The 20348-nt window shown below is 38.0% G+C and overlaps 1 protein-coding gene across 3 annotated transcripts in view; it reads right to left on the reverse strand.

Moving 5' to 3' along the window:
- Positions 1-6043: 6043 nt before the first annotated feature.
- Positions 6044-20348, reverse strand: part of ZCWPW2 (zinc finger CW-type and PWWP domain containing 2) — a 66652-nt gene continuing 52347 nt past the window's right edge. For all 3 annotated transcript variants that reach the window (XM_087824908.1, XM_087824907.1, XM_016198806.2), the window contains exons 6-9: positions 15274-15332; positions 14116-14183; positions 9755-9879; positions 6044-6637 (exon numbers count right to left, since the gene is read on the reverse strand). In XM_087824908.1, coding sequence (XP_087681034.1) covers positions 6476-6637; positions 9755-9879; positions 14116-14183; positions 15274-15332 — 414 coding nt within the window. In that variant the 3' untranslated portion in view covers positions 6044-6475. The remainder of the gene's footprint in view (positions 6638-9754; positions 9880-14115; positions 14184-15273; positions 15333-20348) is intronic.

The following is a 20348-nucleotide window of genomic DNA, read 5'->3' on the forward strand; positions in this document are numbered from 1 at the left end:
GTCATGAAGGAACAGGGGACAGGGACTGCAGTCAGGCAACTGTGCAGGAAGGAGAGAGAGGAAATGGTGGTCATATGATGTACCTGGGGTCTGATCCAATTGTGCTAGTAGAAACAATGAATCCCCTCAGGCCAAGACCTAGTGGGTTCTAAAGGTCAGATGTCATTGTCACTGGCCCTCTCTGCAACTCAGGAGGAACCAAAGGAGGGGCTTGAGAAGGGAGTCTTAGTTTTTGCTCAACTTCCTCCATGAATAGCTTGTTGGCAGCCTAGGTCTACAACTGTCGTTGACCTCAGACTCTGTGAGCAGGTTTCTCAACTCTGGCAGGGGACACCTAAGACTGAAGGAATTATATTAATGGATTTTCTAATTACTGACTCTTAGCTATCTGGGGAAAAAATTCCCTTATGCTTTCAGACATTCCATTTTCAAATGCACTTTCTGCTTTGAGGACCACCTATATTTGTTTACATTCTTCCATCACTCAATTGTAAGCTCCAGAAGAGAGGGACATGGCCACATTCACACTTGTCTCCTGCCTGTTCCTTTCCCTCTGCAAATTGCAAGAGAGTTGTTTAATAACATTTGTAATGTATGCAATTTAATTGCATATCATAAGAAGCAAGTGTCACTGCGAAAATAGATAGATCCAGGGCCCAAATCCCAACTTGCTGAAGGAAGGGATGCTTAAGCACGACACAGGCTCCCGTGAAAGGCAGTCCTACATGTACTGGGATGCACCCCACAGAACCCTGCCACTACCCACCAAAACTAAGACTTTTTCCCTTCCCTTCTTTTACTGAATGTCTGTGAAGAAAGGAAGGTGATTTAAAGCCATTGCTAAAATTCAACAGTGAAATGTCCCTTAAAAGACAGACATTACTGTTAACATACCCATCAGAGAAAAGAAATAAAAGAGAGATCATAATGCTGTCAACACAGATTAATTTTTAAAAAGAGAAACAAGAAATTCTGATATTGATGACTTGTAGATAGAGTAAGAGTAAAACAAGTGATCATTCCAAATGTATAACTACATTTTATCCATAATTATTGACGGCAATATACTTAAACACATACTCGGTTTCCTTCTAAAAGAGTAAGTGGAAAACAATCAATTTACAAAGCACTTTCACATAAAATATCTCATTTACACCTCACAACAATGCTTTCCTTTAGTTCCATCCCCATTTCACATATGAGGAAACTAAACGGGCATTCCACCACCCAGCAAGTAACCAGATTATTAAACAATACACACAGTAATCATGGGCATGGGATCTGGAACCAGGCAGAAAAATACTCAAATTCTGGCCCTTCCATTTACTGCTTCTATGACTTAAACACGTTAGTACATAAAGTATGGACCTAAACTTAGATTTTTGCAACTCAAAATCCTGTAACACATAATACCAACATGCTAAGGAAGGAATGAGGAAGAAAAGGCTGGAGGAAACCTATGTATACTGTAATTTGCCAAATGAGACATTCCACCATTATGGGCATATCTCCACTCCATGTGGTTATTATAGAGTTTAAAAATACTTAAACTCTTATATGACCTTAGTGATATGTTCGGTGGTGTTGGTACCCCATTTATTTATACTATCTATACAGATGCTACGTCCTTGATAAATCTGAGGCAGTTCACAATAAAACTCACCACTATAGGCTGAGCAGGGAATGGGCTGAGCCCCACCAGTTGAAGGGCCAGTCTGGGCCAAATCTAGACAAAGCTGGGAAGGTCATTTGGCAAGAGGCCTATGGCTAGGACTCAGTCCAACCCAGGGGGCAGGACTATATTGATAGTAGTACCACCCAAAGGAGAAACATCCCCTGGGGCAGGTACAGTCATAAAGCTACTACCACAACTGATTCATGAAAGTGTTGCTGGAACCCACGAGCCAAGTGTATCAGTTAACTATTGCCACAATAATGCTGTATAACAAACCACCTCAAAATTCAGTGGCTAACGACAGCAGTCCTTTAGTCTATGGATCTACAGATCACCTGGGCATCTCTGCTTTGTTCTGCAGGTGTGCGGGTCTGAGTCTTCTCCATGGTCTTTCATCCTTTCTGAACCAGAGGGCTTCCTGGGGCATGTTCTTCTCAAGCAATGGCAGAAGCACAGAAGACCAGAAGAAACACTCAAAGTCTTTTGAGACCTTAACTAAAAATTGACACTATCATTTCAGCCCTATTTCATTGATCAAAGCAAGAGGCCAAGCCCAAGGTCACAACGCAGGGAAGTATACTCTGCCCATGATAGGGCCACGATAATGATGTAGGGCAGAAAGACATAACAAACTTGGGCCAATAATTCAGTCAACAGCTGTCCACCTCCTTGGCCACATGTTCACATCCCTCCTCTAGGAAAACATCTCCATTACCAACAAAGGACACCCAGAAGTCTTCACCCAATAATCATGGTATCAGACACATTTAGGATTTCATCATCTACATCTGGTCCAGATGTGAATTGGACCTATGAACTAAAAAGACAAATTATTGGCCCATTCCTTCCCCATACCCATAGGAATATGCAATGGTATAACAGGAGCAGGAAAATCACAATAAACATCCCCATTCAAAGAGATGAAACTTAGTCTTTAACAATTCTAAAATCCCTCTAGGGAAATCAGTCAAGTTCCCCTGACATGGGAGCCAGAAATGTTTCTTGATTAGACCTTAGTTCTGTTCCCAGGGGAAGGGGCAGCAAACTGAGAGGGGGTAGGGGATGGGAAAGATCCCCAGTTCATTGTTCTCTACAGTTCCTGGCTCTGTCCTCTGAGGTACCCTTTCTCACATTGTTTCAATGTTTTTCTTGGAAACTATTTTCTCCTCTCTCCTCCACTCTTTTCTTTGTTTATACTGCTCGCTGCTTTGAGTGCTTATACCATGCAAAAAATCAGTGGATGTAAAAAGCCTAACATTTAGATACGCGGACATAGAATGTCCCACTTGGACCTTCAGACCAAGTTTATCTATACTAACCAACTCTTCTAAAACCCTAATGAAAGAGTGGGCTCAGCCCTAAAGAAGTACTTAGAAGCCTTTAATTGTGCTATGTCTAGATCTCCTCTTGGGGCCCTATAGAGAGAACTGAAACAATAGAGCAGGATTTGGATATTTTTAGGATTATTTCTACTGGGCTGGAAGTATCTGGAATAGATCTCTACCATTTGTTAGCCCCAATAAATGGTGGAGTCACAGCTTACCAGCTATTTGGTAGAGGCATTTGATGGTAGAATGATTTTGTTCCATCAAATGCACTACATAAGTCACCCCAGGTTCATGAAAGAAAGGTTCCTCAAGAAAAAGCTAATCACCAATGTTTCCCACAGAAGCTCTAGGCCAATTTACAAAGTTTAGGATAGTACCTAGGTCTATTAGTGGATGGATTAAAACTGTTTGTGACCCATCACCCTCTACTGCAGAGCCATTAAGTTCAAGGCTGTACACACTACAGACTTTTGCAGGTACATGGGTGCATTTCCCTGTTCATTCCACTGGTGGCAACAAGAGACTAACTTATCAAAAGTATGCAGCCTGCTGCCAATAAAGATAGAGCTAAGCCTCTTACTACTGGAAATCCCTGCATAAATTCAGCTTCTCAGATGAGGAGAATGGATGGAGACTTCCTGGAAGGGTAATAGAGCTGGATTTGGTGCTCAACTCTCCAGGGTCTGCAGAGCTAACTGGGGACACGGCTTCTAATGGACCCAGATCTTCCGTAAGTTCATGGAAACTGTAGACAAACAGGCCTGACCCAACTCATTCCAAAGAGGATCAGTCAGCCACTCCTCAAACCCAATGCCCGGGCAGAAGGCCCTGACATATTGCCTTGTACCTCACATACTGAGCTTGGTGTAACTCATGTACTTAGAATTTAACCTCCATTGGTGGGCAGGTGCAGCTTCCCTGTGATGTTCTCCTTGGGCCTAGCAAGAGGTTCTGGCTACAAATTATAAGGTACTACCCACCTCTAGGCCTGGCCCAGAAGTCAGCTAATCACACACAGTCCTTGGCAGCAGTCCCTAGGAGCAGGTGTGTCACCTTAGGTTCTGTTGAAAGGAGCATGCTAGTTCAATGGGCATAGAAGGGGTATGGCAGGGGCAGTGAGAGAGAATTGCTCTGAGCCAACAATAACCATGGTCATAACTTGCAGAGTTTCCCACATGTCCTCCCCTTGCTAGATGGAAAACCAACAACAAAAAAGAGAAGTTGAGTAACTTGCCTCGGGTCTCCCAGCCAGTAGATGGCAGCACCAGGGGCTGAAGGCAGGCATTCTGTTTCCGCAGTCCCACAGCTCTGCTCTCAGTTATATGGCCTTCCTGGGAACACTGGACATTTACCAGCAGGGAGGGTTTACCAGCCAGGCAGGATTCTCAGCCCTGACTGCTTCTTCATCCCTCTTCCTGGGCACACTCTACCTGCAAATTCGAAAGCCTGTATCCTTACATGGACAGAGGTCCCCCCAGTTTCAGGAGTTTGCAGTTCTCTCTGAGGACAGAACCAACCCCAAATATTTGTTCTCAGAACTATTTTGAGCTGCTCAAGTACACAAAGTCTTCAGTGGAAATTCCAGACTTCTACAACTCAGAACATGGCAGAGATTATTTCAGTGTGGATACTTCAGTATCTGATCTGTGAAATCGGACTCTGATGAGCACTGGCTGTTCTACCAAGAGGAATTAGTTGCAAGTGATCTAATTGATCCACTAGATGGGGGTTTATATCAAGCATGTGAATTGTTGATAGTCTTTCAAATACAATTGTAGTCATCTTTATAGTTGACTCGAAGCAGTAACAAAAAATGGGACTAATTACTTCTTGAGACATCTTGTGGGCTGTGAATATAAAATCATACTGCCAAGAAAAAGAGGAAGAGTTTTTCTAAAATGCTGTGGAGTAAATTCAGCTGGAAGAAAAAAAGGAAGCCTTAATTGTCACTGTTTTAAACTATGTAGAATTTAAATATGACGTGTTGAGAGACTATTCTAGTCACTCCCATTCTCAGAGAGGTATCAAGATGCAGGCTTTGTCAAGGCATGACTAGTTTAGAATCTGCTGAAGTCAGTTTGGCCCACACTTGATATCTGTCCCACATTTCTAATCTCCATGTATTGTGAATCACAGAAACTTGGAATCTTTCTTGACCCCCCCCCCCCCCGTTTCATCCCTATATCCAATCTCTAAATCCTAATAATTCATTGGTGTTATTTTAGCATGAATCTACCCAATTCTTTCCATCACAGCACCACCATACTTCAGGCTCTCAGAATCTCACAACTGAATTTCCAAAATAGTCTCCTAACTGGTCTCGACTCCAGGGTTACTCCCTCTCTCTCCATTCTCCACCCTGCTATCTTTCTGAACTATAAAAGGGATTCCAGTGTTTAAAACCCTTCCCTTGGTCCCTACAGTCATAAGCTCCTTCCCTGTATACACAGCCCCCTCGCCTGTTGTAGCTTACTTTCTCACCACACATCACTCCAGCTAATTCAACTAACAGCAGGTCCTAGATGCTCTCTTGTTTTTTCTTCTCTCCTCAAGCTTTGGTTTTTGTTTTTATGTGCTTGGAATGCCCCTTTCCCTACCTCTAACTCCTAGGAGGAGAGACAGGCATAGAGAAGGGGAGCCCGAGCTGGAACTAGAGACGGACATGCACATACACACATTGTGATGTGTACAGAACATGATCTAGACAAATGCCCACTAAGGCAATCCCTAAGGAATGGGGTTTCAGAGGAAATGTTAAGAGACTGGTATTGCATGATGCACTCCGTACTTTTCTATATGGTTTAGATTTGTTTTATAGTGAATAGTTTAACTTATCTGTCTATATTTTTAATTACATTTGACCATCCTCACCTCCACATTTACTGATTCAGCGGAAATGGGTCCCAGATTCTGATCTCCCAAAGACGCCCAACAGACTGCTAGTCAGCCAAATTTGGGCACTGTGGTTGAAATAATTATTTCTAATATAATAAAGCAATTGACATTTTTACTTTTTAAGAAAAGCTCCAACTCTATTAAATAACCATTTTTTATATTTCCTTTTATTTTGTAATAGCTTAATTCCACTACAAATACACATTCTCTAAGCATATTAGATTTGAATTATCTGTAAGAATATAATAGACTTGTCAGCCACAACAGCCACATTTGAATAAAGGACTTAAATAATCATTGCAAAGCATGTATTTGTGCAGTTAGTTTCATAAACCATTTTCAAATTAGGGCAAAATAAGAAAAAAAAAACTACAAACATCAGGATTTCTTAAATTCTAAATTTTAACACTAACTTAAATATCATTTGATTGGATCACAAAACAATGTATATTCTCAAAATATAAAGAAGAAAGCTATTACAAATATCAACTTTGCTATACTATATAACTATTTCACTAAACATTTTAAGTTTTTTACTTCGTTTTTATAATTAACCTTTGAAAATATCTATAATGCCCTATAATTCAGACATCAAAGCATCTATTTCTTTAAACTTGTTAGTTATATTTTCAATACACTCCCCAGCTTTTAATTTTAACCCATCAATTATAAGATAGTCCTCTTCATAGTGGGTTTCAAATGGACTGCTTGCAGAAGCTTCAGGACTCCATTGAGGTAACTGTAAAAATAACCATACATTTTATCAGAACTACATTACATGTACTTTACGACTAGGCTTAAATATTTGAACAAAATATAAAGTAGTTGCTAAGTCCTCAAACCACAGCAGTTACACAAAGTTTTCAGTTATGGTGGGGCGGCCAAATAATGACCCCTATGTATACTATAATGTATAGCAAATGTGTTAGTATAGAAATAATTTATTTAGGTCCTGTCTGTTCCCCAACACTACATATTTTTTTTAATTTTATACTTTGGGAAAATGTGATCATTTTAATTCTGTGAGTTTTCTATATTTATTTTTAAAATTACTATTATAGGGACTACAACTTAAAACTGTTGTAGTCACATTTTCTGTGATCATCTTCTCAGAAGCATCTGCATTACTCAAACAGGAATAGTTTTCTCGAGCTTAGGTAGATAGGACACTGGTAACAATACATGCACGCACACAGGAGACTTATAACTTCAAGGTTCATTAGAGTCAAGTTCCCGTGACATTCAAGAAAAAAAAAGTAGATTAAATAAGTATTTTCATGTATCAAAAATGTACTGTAATACAAATACTTATTAAGTAAACTGTTTTTAATAAATGGCTTATCTAACTTGTGAATTATTCGGATGGATTTTATAAAAATCTGAAATTGATTCCTTCCCACTGCTTGCCAAGTCAGGGCATGCCAACCAGTGTTACTACTAGCTCAAGAAGAACGTCATTAGGAAGGTGACTCTCCTGAGGAAAATAATCTCATAAAGTATTTCAGTGACAGATAGAAATGAACTATTATCATCTCTGTGTATGCTTTTTCCATGTTGCCACTCTCTCTATCAGTATGGATGCCTGAGAGAAATCAATGTGAAAGCTCACATGTGACATGGATGATGAAAACATCATCAAATTTACAACTTTGAAAATAGCTCAAACAATATCCGCTCCGAGCATGCATATGCTCAGAACTATAAAATGATCAGGTGGTTCTTTTTGGTGTGTTAGCTCATAAGAAGCCACTTTTTCCTAAAAACAAAACACAGCTCCCACTGTAACTAAAGTTACCTTTGGAAGCCATATTAACTATTCAAAAGAGGCAGGGAGGGAGGGAGGGAGGGAGGGGGGAGACCCATCCCTGGGATGATCACTTCTTTACTTTTAATCTGGAAATTACTCCTCCAGCTTTGATAACTGGTTTCATTGCTATTCTCCTAGCTAAAAAGTGAACAAGGCCCTAATATCCTGGGCCTGGTGTGAATGCCAGACTTGTAAAGCTCAGTGTGGAGAGTGGCTTATAAACCAGTCAGCAGGAGGCCCTCACCTGCCTGCCAGCCAGTTAAAATGGTTAATTTTTACAATTCCTAAATGACTTTTGAAAGTATATAATATTGCAAGAATCTAAAACAAAAAGCAATCTCTTGCCTGGTGATGTATTAAAACTATGTATTTTACCCTAAGAAATAAAAATCAGAAGTAATTTTCTGTTTTATCAAGTTACTAGTTATAATGGCAAAACAGAAGCCAAATCTGTGACTGTAAAAGCTCCAGGACATCTCTATAAAAATCAACCCGGCTGTATTTTTGAAAAGATGAACTACAAAGACTGAAAAAACATTGCACAAAACCATATGGTGCACAAACAAAGCACACATTTGCTAGAAAAGAAAAATTTTTATAGTAATTATATGCGTGTGTGTGACCAATCTATAGATCTTGTTCTCTAAAAGGTGAGATACAGAAACAAGGTTTTGAAAAAGGCACTCTAAATGGAAAAATGGCATTTTCAACCCATGCAAATTCAGGTTCAAGTTGGTATCACTGGTACTGATCAAGAAAACAATCATGTTTTTCTACTCAGTAAGAGTTTTTAACAATTTTACGTATTTTCTTTGAACACACTGATCTCAACTGTAAATTCTGTACATTTTCTTGATTTCTAACTCAATAAAGGAGGTGTTTAAGAATCTTCTCTATTCTTGTTGAAGTTCTGAATAAAATCATGCAATTGGGCAGCCTGTGGAAGTGTTTTATTTTTGGGGGGGTAGTTGCTCAAAGTGAGAATGGGGGAAAGAGATAAAGTAAGGAAACCTTTGCACTATTTTCTCTAGTGAATGCCATTTCTCACCTGTAATAATAGTTGACCTTAGGTGTCACTTACTACACGAAGCACTTTTTCCTGGTTTGCCTTATTTAACCCTCAAAACAATCCTCTGAGGCAAGTGATAAGCAACTTTGCCAGGTTACACAAGTCCTCAGTGGCAGGACCAGGGCTGGGACACAGGCATTCCATTCCACAGTCAGTGCTCCTGCCCACTGCTCTCTGGACTCCAGCCCCCCTATATAGCCAAATGCCTGAATGAGAGAATGGACGACACCATAAGATACCTGACTCCTCGCTGCCCTTTCTCTTCCTAACTACGCAGGGAACAGCAGTACTACCTTGCGGCAGTGGCTACCTTGTGACTTTTTTCCACACCCACCACACTGCTGCTCTGTATTAATGACCTGGGTGTGTACCCTCATTTTATTTGCAGGTACATGGAACTAATATGCTGAGCAGTTTGTCAACCAATTTCTGTTATCATATATAAGTATTAAATAAAGTTAAGCACACATGGCCTTTCTCAGCCCAACAGGGCTGGCCAAAAGGGAAAAGAAGGACAGATCTAGATATGAATGGTGATGCGTATCACAATAAAAGATTCTACCCCCATCCTTTAATAATGGCGCTTGTCCCTATAGGAGTTATCCCTGTGCATGAAATACACAGGGCAGATTTCCCCGAGAGCTGCTCTGATCCTGGCCCCCTCCAGAGACTGGCAGTGGGGAGGAGGCCTCTTTAGTGGCTCCCCCTCACTACGGAGAGCCTGTTCCATCTCTCTTCATTCCAGCCTCAAAGATCTGAAACCAAAAGAGCTCCTCTGTTGAAACTCAGATATTTTTTACAAAGACTGACAGATCTATTCTGATTTCTCAACAGGCGACTAGTCTATTGTTCAGCTCATGATAATCAAGGGCTCAAATCTGAGAAGTGAAAAAAATTTCCATATACTTAAAATGTACATCCAGGAACAATTTCTGCCATGTAAAGAATTTATAGTTGCTATTTATAACGATCAATATTACCTTTTCTCCTGTATTTATTTCCTCTCCATGTTCCTCTTTGGACTCATGGGGCATTGCTGTGGGTTCGAGAGTTTGCTGTAGCATTTGCTCCAGTTCTTTTAGTAAAACTTCTGTCTCAGAGACCACTAAAAAAACATCATTAATATAATAATAAAAAAAAAAAAGCTACATCTTAATTCAATCTAATTCATAATCATAGCCACCCCCAAAGAGGAAATCTTCCAAGTATTATAAGATAAAAAAATAAATATTTTGTATAAATTTCACATACGGCCTCTGCTTAATGCAAAATTATTCTGGATTTCCAGGTGAATATTTTACAACTATTCCTTGAAAGATGTAGGTGACATTCTTACTATGTGTAGACCACAAAGTACCCCCAAACAACAAAAGCTCACTAAAATTTTGTGTGTGTTTTTTAAATCAGGAGTCAAAGGCAATAAACTAAATTATGTTATTTGTAGACCAGGGGTTAGTGAACTTTTCCTGTGAAGGGACGGAGAGTACATTTCAGGCTTTGTGGGCCAGATGGTTTCTGTCACAGCTACTCAATTCTGCTGCTGTAGTGCAAATCATAGACACGTACATAAACAAATGAGAAGGGTTATGTTCCAATAAAACTTTATTTACAAAAACAGGCAGTGAATGGTAGGACTGTGGGCCACAGTTGCCAATCTGCAATATACTGTTAAAACTACTGTTTAAAAGGGAAGCCATGTGGTTAAGTGGGTAGGCTAGGCCCAGGCTAGTTTATTCCTAATCCAAATATCAACACATCTTAATTGCCTAATCTGTTATTTTTAAAAAACACTTAAAAGTTTTGTGTGTATGTGTGTCTGTGCATGCTACTGTGACAGAAATATATAAGTCAGCAAAAAATCTGGTAATTCATTGAACTTGCTGAGATAAAATAATACACCCCCACCAAAGGAATAAACACCTATCATAACTCTATAGACTCAACTACTGATTAACAATATGCAACTGAATTTCTGACTTAAATAAAACAAATATTTTCATTTGATACGGAGTCTTGTTGAGGTAAAGATCAAGGAAAGGGGCCATGTGTGGCCTGCTGTCCTGTACAACAGACAGATGGAGTATCTGAGAAGTCCTTCCAAAGGCAACATGATTCCAAGAGAAAGGCCATGAATACACATCCTATCACCTTCCACTCTGGTTACAAAAATCTGACACACCACCTCTTCTTATCCACTGTTCATTGGCAGGTCACCAAAAATCACACTACGTAGCACAGCTGAAAGTCCATTGAACATGAAAATAGACCAAGCAAGATACACACTTTAGAGCTAAAATACTACCACTGAATATAGAGCCAAGGTGTTCGCAGCAATAACATTAATTTTTAATGTAACTGTTGAATATATTTAAATTTTTTCTGATTAACAATGTTTAGGTGGAGTGAGCTATATATCCATATGAGATTTATATCCATCCATCCATCCATCCACACACACACAAACACACATACACACACGTATCCTTGTAAACTAAGTATGCTGTAAGGTAAAAGACAGAAGTTACTAATGTGAGAAGTTTTTATGCATTGTTTCCTTTCCTCGAGTTCAAAAGAATCCATACTTTATTATCATCTTTGTTGATAATTTTCTCTTATAAGAAATTTTAAAATTCTGCTAAAACATTGTTTATTAAAAAATGGTGTTAAATAAGGTTATGGGAGGTTAGTAAATAAGAAGTTTTCCTTTCCTGGTTGTCCTTACAGTACTGGAAAAACAACTGTTAGTTTACATTTTTCACATAGCAGTTTTGGCTACAAAAATAATTTTTCTGTCAATACTTATTGCTTTCTCCAGTTACTTTTATAGTCAATCAACACATATTTATTCTGTGCCTACTAAGGGCCAGGGACTCTGGAGAATAGGTCTAGACCAATGAGGCTTCCTGGCCCTCATGTCTTCCCAGCCAATCTTAGGCTTTCTCTATGGAAAACTTTCAAAACAGTTGGAAAGCAGCTTTCTGATAAGCCATTCCAAACGTTAGGACCAGTTCCTATGCTCAAAAATAAAACATCAAAAACTGTAATTGACATGTTGTATCCACGTAGATGAGCATTCTATAGTAACTGCTAAAGCCTAAGAACACTGAGTATGAACTATTACATTTTAGAACAATGATATTCAAAATTTGGTGGGCACAGGAATCACCTGGAGAGCTTATCTAAAAATACAAATACAACCCTATGTCCCAAATTTTCTAGAGGAATATACATTTTTGTTGAAGCAATTGTGTTAATGAAACTAACCTCTCTGTATGACAAACTTCTCACTTAGTAACCTGTTACTTAACACTTGCGGTTAACCACTTGCGGTTATCTTCACACTGATTGGCCAGTGCTGCTCACAGGTGCTGTGTTTTCCTACTTTACATTCTGAGTCTACAGATACTGACGCTGACATTTAATGCACCGTTGAGAAGATGGATTTTGAGCTATGCTCTAAAGGAAAAATGGCACAAAAACATCTTTATATTTCTAAAGCTATGCTAAAATCCAATCAATTTATGATAATGAATGTCGTTGCTGAAGGCATTGTGGGCTCTCTGTTTTCAAGTGATCTGGAAAAATATGTACACTGTCTTTTGAACAAGGCAGATAAAGTAACGGATGGCTTCATAAATCAACCAGGGTTCCTAACACCAGCTTGACGGATGTCAAATCCTGCTTCCAGAGCAGCAGGAGTGTTGCTTTTCTAAAGAGGTATCCCTATACTGTGAACTGGTAGAGCTCAAAAATAATTCTCAGGAAACAGCAGTTACTGTAATCTGCAAACTAGGTTATCAAAATTGGTCAATGATAGCTTCCAAAGATAGAGACAGAATGAATGCCTCTGTTGATTGCATGACCAATCATCTTCTATCAATACTGATTATCCTGTGGTTTCCCTGACTTCCACGAATTTGTTGTTCAGAGTAAAGTGATAGCATTACAGCTGCTCCATCACTCAGAGAAAGGGGTGGGGGGGGAATCTCATACTGAATTCCATATCTGGCTTTTAAAAATGAAGTTTTATAAAATAAATCAAATTGTCTTTCCATTCCTGATAAGAAATGCTGTTTGTCTCAATAAATCAGTTACTATTTTAAAAGCATTCAAATGTATATTTATGGAGTGTTCTTTGATCTCTACTTCTCTATTAAATGTTTAAGGAAGCTGTTTCCTTCCTTATATAAAGAGGTTACTGGTCGGGTTACCCCAAAGCTAGCACTAAAAAACATCATCTTAAATAAATTTGCAGGGTCACTTTTAAAGCCACACAGAATGAATGTGAGACTCCTGAAAAGGCTTCCCTTTAATGGATAACTCCTGAGATGAATTCACTCACTTACTCGGAAGAGACACTTCCTGCCAAGGGACTCCTGTCTGCAGTGGATTCCTTCTGCAGTATCCCTAGTGAGTCGGAGGGAGAATGATCCCAGCAGTGGAGCCCTCAGCTGCAGTGCCAGGGCCTCCTAGTGGGAACTCTCTGAGGGATAAGCCGACGTTTGCCTTTCTACAGGAATATCTGAACTGATCTTGTGCGGCAAAGGGACAAAACAGCCAAGAAAGGGCACTTTAATTAGCAGGAAAGCAGCCGCCATAAGGAGAGAGAGAAACAACAGAACTTTGTAGTGGTTTGGAGAACAAAGGATTAAAAATAATAACTACCCAACCTTCCTCTACCTGTTTTTCTTTCTTTTAATGAGACTATAAATAAATGGCCATTCAGCCAATTGAAATGCATACCATAAGAACTGGGGGTGGCTACAAGGGAAAGGGGGTATAGCTGGAATAACTTCTTGGGGTTTAATGTGTTTTGAAACCTCTTTGCATGGCTGCCAAAGTTCCAGCTTGCAAATAAGCATTTGCCTGCTTTTCAAGACTCACAAAAATGCACAAAGGGTAAAGTACTTTTGAAACTAAAACCTTCTCCCTGCATTCCATGTTCACCTACTGTGTCCTAATGCCAATGGCTCTTCAGCTGGAAGCCCCAGGCTGCTGCTTTTCTTCCTTCTCTCCCTTTGGCACCCCTAAGACGCTAAAAAATTTGGAATGAAGAGGTCTGGACTGAAATGTATTGATGCTGATATTTCTTCCCACAACTGCTGGTGCTTTATTTAAAAACAAAAATTAAATACATGCTAAAACCAGAGAAAATTTAATTCAAGGGAATACAAATGTAAAGACAATTGAAAAGCCCTAGAATGTAAATCAATACCAAAAATAACCCACCAATGTTTCTCAGTATGTATATATGTACAGCATTTCTTCTCTTCAAAGGACCATACCTACATTTCGTAGAATTAAAGGTAAAAGAGCTAAATGCAGCTGGGCCTTCACATACCCATGTTTTCCTTTGACAAGGCATCACCTGAACCAACATCTTCAACAGAGCATTTTAAAGTAGCTTTCCTAGAAAAAGAATGTGACAGAGTTAGTTTCAAATGATCAATCATGTATATTTAAATGACAGTTCATGTATATGCATTGGTAATTATAAACTAGGAATGTATATTTATCTTGAAGTGCTTTTTCTTGGTTGTTTTATACTGTAAGCCAGCCCGATACAGTGACAAACCAAAGGGGAATAGTATTGATTTGAGCTCTCACTAGGTGAAAGGCAGTAATGATCTACCAAGCACCTTACATGGGCTTTTTCATGTAATCCTTCCCCCGGAAGCCCACTAAGTAATTGTCACTCCCATTGTGTAAAGAAACCGAGGCTCTGAGAAATTGAGAAACTTGACAACGTAGGTAAGTGGTTGAGCATGACAGCACTAAATTCTGTCCGACTGCAAAACCTATGCTTTTCCACTATACCATGTGGCTAAGAGTCAGCAAAGATTTGTCCAAATGCATTTTCTCTAACCGTAAGATCCTGAGACAGCCAGTTAGCTCTCTAAGCCACAAGTTCTTCACCTTTTTACATGGAGATAATTATGATACACCCCCTATCTATTTTGCTGGGGTAACTGGGATGTGTAACTGAGATAAGACAGTTAAAGTCCATTTCAAAAATGTAATTACTCATCTTCTGAAAAAGGGCAAAGAAGAAGGACTATCACATTAGAGTCAGTCTTTCTCTTTGAGTAGGACTCTCTTCAACACAGTACTGCTTACCATTTATTAAAAACAAATAAGTAAACAACCTGAATGGCTGGTTCAATGATAAACACTAAAAGTTGTCATCAGTGGCTTATGAGTTCATTGTAAAGGCCTGTTTTTGTTCCCATGACCTATTTTAACCTAAAAACGTGCTTCTCATCTGGTTGCTCACATGATATTAATCTGTGAAAGTTCTCGTTCAGCATATTTGTATAAACATCAAACTTCCTCCATACTTCTAACACTACAACTTATCATTATATTAATTCTTTTAGAAAATTTTGCACACAATTGTTTCCCTAGAGAAACAGAATGAAGAGTCGAGGAAAATATCATATAAGTATGTCCATACATTTTTCAATTTTATCATAATTCTTTTTGATTAAAAATAACATACCTCTTCCTTTTTCTGAACTTGGGCATTTTCTTTTCAGTATTATTTTTGGAAACTGGCATCTGTAAAATAACAACAAAAATATGTGATAGTTCATATGGGACTGGGTGAATTCAACATAATAGTGGATCCTATATGGGCCCAGTAATTTAGTCCAGAAGAAAAACTCTGGACCATAGCCCTAAACAACACCTGTAACTCTAAGTCAACCACTTCACAGTCCTTGCAATTACATTGATCTGCTCAACTTCCAGGAATGGTAGACTGATTCAAATGAATACCTATTCCTTACATCTAGGTTCAACACCACAAAGTAAAACAACTTTTAAGTTTTAATACATATATGACCATTAAGGAAAGAAAAAGAAATATTCATCTGTCAGAAACATGAGGAATATAAAACTACATGTTTGGGAATTGACATGGTGAAGCCCACATGAAATTTGCCCCAGGATAGGGCCAAAAGGACTTGGGACTGGGGCTTTACTGACTAAGCAAAGACACGGTGAAGAACTTGGAGAGATTAGAACCTTCATACATTGCTGCGAGCATGAAATGGTGGAGCCACTTCAGAACACAGTTTGACAGTTCCTCAAAATATTAAATGTAGAGTTACCCTGTGATTCAGCAATTCCGCTGCTAGGTATATAGCCACAAGAAATAAAAACATATGTCCACAGAGAATTGTACATAAGTATTCATAATAGCATTATTCATAATAGCCTGAAAGTAGAAACAACCCAAATGTCCATCAGTAGATAGGTAATATGTGGTTAGCCATACAATGGGATATTATCAGTCTTTAAAAATAATGAAGTAAAGACACATACTACAACATGGCCAAATTGTGAAACCAATATGCTAAGTGAAAGGTGAGGATGTCAGAAACAAAAGGCCACATGTATGATTCCATTTATCTGACACATCCAGAAAAGGCATATCCACAGAGACAGAAGTAGATTAGTGGTTGCCAGGGCCTCTGGGGAGGTGACTGCCAATGGGTATGTGGTTTCCTTCTGGGGCGTTGAAAACAGGTTCTAAAATTAGAAAGTGGTACTGGTTGCACAACTGTAAATATACTAAAATCCGCTGAATTGTACACTGCAAAATTATATCTCAACAAAGGTATAGTGAAAAAAACAGTGGCATAGAAAAATTGAAAGAAAGAAGATAAAATGCATTACATCAATAATTATTAATAAAAGGAGACCAATGTAGAAGTATTGTTGTTAGAAAAAAGTGGATGTTAAGGCAAAAACCATAATCAGAGATAAAAGGGTTATTACTCAATGCTAAAAAATCCACCTAGAAAGAATAATAGTCCTGAACCGGTATGTACCTAAGGTCTTGCCTTAAAATATACAAGGCAAAACAATTAAAAGTAGAAACTGATGAATCTAAAGTTAAAATGGGATATTTTAATTTACTTCTCATAGAAAAAAATTATAAAGCAAACACAGATTAGTGAAGAAATAGGAGAATTCAACAAAACAAATAATAAGTTTAATAAACACATATTGAAGCCGGCACCAAGTAATTAAAGAATACATATTGTCTTCAAGCCTGAAATATTCACAGACTTGACCACCTATTGGGCCACAAAGGAAGGTTCAAAAACGTTAAAATAATCTCTATTTTACAGACCATACTCACTGACTAAAGTGCAATAAAACAAGAAGTCAAACCCCAAAAGACAGCTGAATGAATCTATAATCAATTTGTAGATACAGAATAATTCCCCTTCTCCCATGAACCTTCCTGTGATAAGAGTTACGATCTATGTCATTTAGATCAGGGTTACTCTCTCACATTTTATTTCAGTTATTTGTATACAACACTTATCTTCTCACTGGGTAATATACTGTCTCCATGCCATACCTTTCATACTGTAGGTGCACATGAAGTGTCTATGGAACAAATTAATGAATAAATGTTGGGAAAGATAGGATAAAGACAAATATCAGCATAAGGAAACAATGGTGTCAATGTTACTGTCCATTCGGTGCTGCCATTGTTGGTGAGTCAGGCATTTAACAAACTCATACAATTTACCCTCAGCTTCTAAGACAGTTCAGGGCAACTTTCAGCTCAATACGTTTGTTAGCTTCTTTTATCTCTCGTCTTTTCGCTGTAACTTGCTAAAGTGTGAATTTTCTTAGCCCATTTTGTCGAATTCCTTCAGTTTCACAGATCTTGATTTTACTGATCTTGAATCAAGCCTCTAAACTGCAAAGGTAGGAACAATTTTTTAAAAATTTACTATGTTTAGCAGCTAGCAGAGTGACACACTGTACATTCAAAAACATTAACTACAATGAGATGAAGGCTGAATTTAATAATTCTCAAAGCATTATTAAACAGCTTAAATAATAATCATTCAAGGGAAGTTTGTATGAAACACTCCAAGAATTCATCCTGTGATGAGGCTAAAGACTAAGCAGGTGTTCTTCTTTTTGTGATCTTCAACCTCAAGGAAATATTCAAATGTGTGTTTTTTAAGACTGGAAAAAATATATACATACATTATATAATATATATATGAAGAAGACTAAGTCTTTATCATAATATATGATACATATTTAAAGAGCATATAGAAAATATTGTTGTCTAAATCATTAACCTACATCTCCAAAGACAATGTAAAGCTATTATTTCCAGCTTGTTATTAAGGATTAGCATAAATTATCTGCATATTTGCGTATGAAGTGAAAGGATTACGACAACAAAAAATTAAGGTAACAAAGTGCAAACTACGTTATAGGTATGAATTGAAAGAAATATTGTTAAACAGCTACCATAAATAAGAAAGATTTGTGTTGGCGATAGAAGTTCCTTTTCTATTTTGTTAAATACTCCATAGCAGCCAAAATGAACTAGTCAATGTTTGACAAAATGCCCTGTGCATTCCTGCTCCAAGTCTTTGATAAAGTATGACATGGGGGAGAAGAGAGCCAAATCTGGAATGACAGGATCATGATTTGAATGTGAACTCCTGACACTCACTAGCTGTATAGATTTTGATTAAGTCACTCTAATATCTAAGTGGTATAGACACTTAATATATATTTTCTGATTAAATGACCATTCTGCATTTCAGGGTCTTCTTTTGTTAAATAATATTAAAAAACAAACAAACAAAAAACCCTACCTCAAAGCATTGGAGGGAAAATTAAGTAAATAACATGCCAAAAAGTATCCACCAGTGCTCGGCTATTAGATAATGTCCAATCAGTGTTTAACCTATTATACTAGTCCACTGGGTCACTGTCAGGATTCTGTCCTTTCTCCATTAGAGCATAGGACAGGGAGCTTGGCACTGTTATGGTTGCACTTTGGTAATATGTTAGTTTCCCAAGGCTGCCACAAACTTGGTAAAGTGTAAGCAATGTATTATTTTACAGTTCTGTAAGATAGAAGTCTGTCTCATAAAAATATCCATCCTTGGATTTAGGGCCCGCCTAATCCAGGATAATCTCATCTTGAAATCCTTACCTTAATTATATCTTCAAAGACCCTTATTTCAAATAAGGTCATATTCTGCGGTTCCTGGTGGACATATCTTTTGGGGGGGTCTATGATTCAACCTACAAGTAGATACTATAACCTTTCTTTATTCCATCCTTCTACCTCCCTTTTGTGTTTCACAGCTGACTCTATGTTATCTAGCCCAGTGTTATTCAGATTAAGGACTACAACGTGACAGAATCAGCAACACCTGAGAGTTTGTTAGAAATGCAAATTCTCATGCCCACCCTATGTCTACTGAGTCAGACACTCTGGGAGTGGGGCATAGGAATCTGTATTTAAATAAGATCTTCAGGTGACTTTTAAGCAAACTAAAGTTTTCCAGGCACTGGTCTAGCCCACACTCATCCACATAAATATGCTATATAAGCTTCGTTGATTTTAAAGAAACCAAAGTAAATATTAATTCTTTTCTTGTTGAATATAAAAAACAAAGAGATATATGTACAGAGAGTACATGCCATTTTCTGAGAAAAAAATACATATTTAGTGATAATTAGGATTGCTGACTTAAATGGCAAACAAAATTGCCTTTAATTGCAAAGAACAGAAAATCCAAAATAATTGTGTATATATCAGATTTGTACAATCTGCATAAACTGACTTGACATTGCCCATTTCCTTAAGTCACTATTCATCAAAATGAAAATCTTTTTTTATTTTTAAACAAGAAGTTTGTTAGTTGTGTTAAATCTGAAGGTGTAAAACTTTGATTCAGCATTTTATGCTCATAGAAGACAGAAATATATTTCATAACCTTCCTTTGAGAGTAACTGTCAGTCAATAATCACTAAAGAGCTCCCTACTTTGACAGAATTTCCAAAAGTGTATCTGTGTCTTGAATAATGTACACAGGCTCCTTGTCAAAAGTTATCATACAAAAGGAAAAGCCAATACTCTCATTTAACTTTGGGAAATCTGGTGGGAAAATGTCTGCTTGGCATAAGGATGAAAACGGGCTTCATGGAGCATTGTAAACAATGGTTATTACTTAAGCTGAATATCTGGAGAGTATAAAGAATAAAGGTAAGTCTTCAGGCCTAGATAATGACTGTTTTTAACACTTTTTAGAAAAAAGGAAAAGGTTGAAAATGAGCATTTTCTAGCTCTATTTTCAACATGATTTCAACAGAGAGAATATAAATCTGCATAAATATCAGTCAATTACCATACATTCCAGTACAGTCAACCTTTGGTAGAGTTCAGTATTCCTGTGAGACTCGAACAGTATCAGAGATCAGTCCCTGGCAATATGACTTATAAATGCCCTGCTGTCCCCTGCCCTATTTCTTCAGCCACGTGCAAGTTCACACTAAAGCGCTATGAATTTCTCTGCTTTGAGGGGCTTACCAGAGAAAACACTGACCTGTGTACTTAAGCTGTGAGCTGAGACACAGGAGAGTATTTTCCCTAAAAATAGAAGTTGGCCACTAGACCACCTTAAACAGAAGGCATGAAAGACCTATTAAAATACCTCCCAATCCTGGCTGAGGTAGAAGTAACAGGACACCAAGAAGCTCCATGATTTTGTACTTCACTTGATAATTTTTAAA

Source organism: Miniopterus natalensis, chromosome 15 (assembly GCF_054644295.1).
Source record: "Miniopterus natalensis isolate mMinNat1 chromosome 15, mMinNat1.hap1, whole genome shotgun sequence".
NCBI lineage: Eukaryota > Metazoa > Chordata > Mammalia > Chiroptera > Miniopteridae > Miniopterus > Miniopterus natalensis.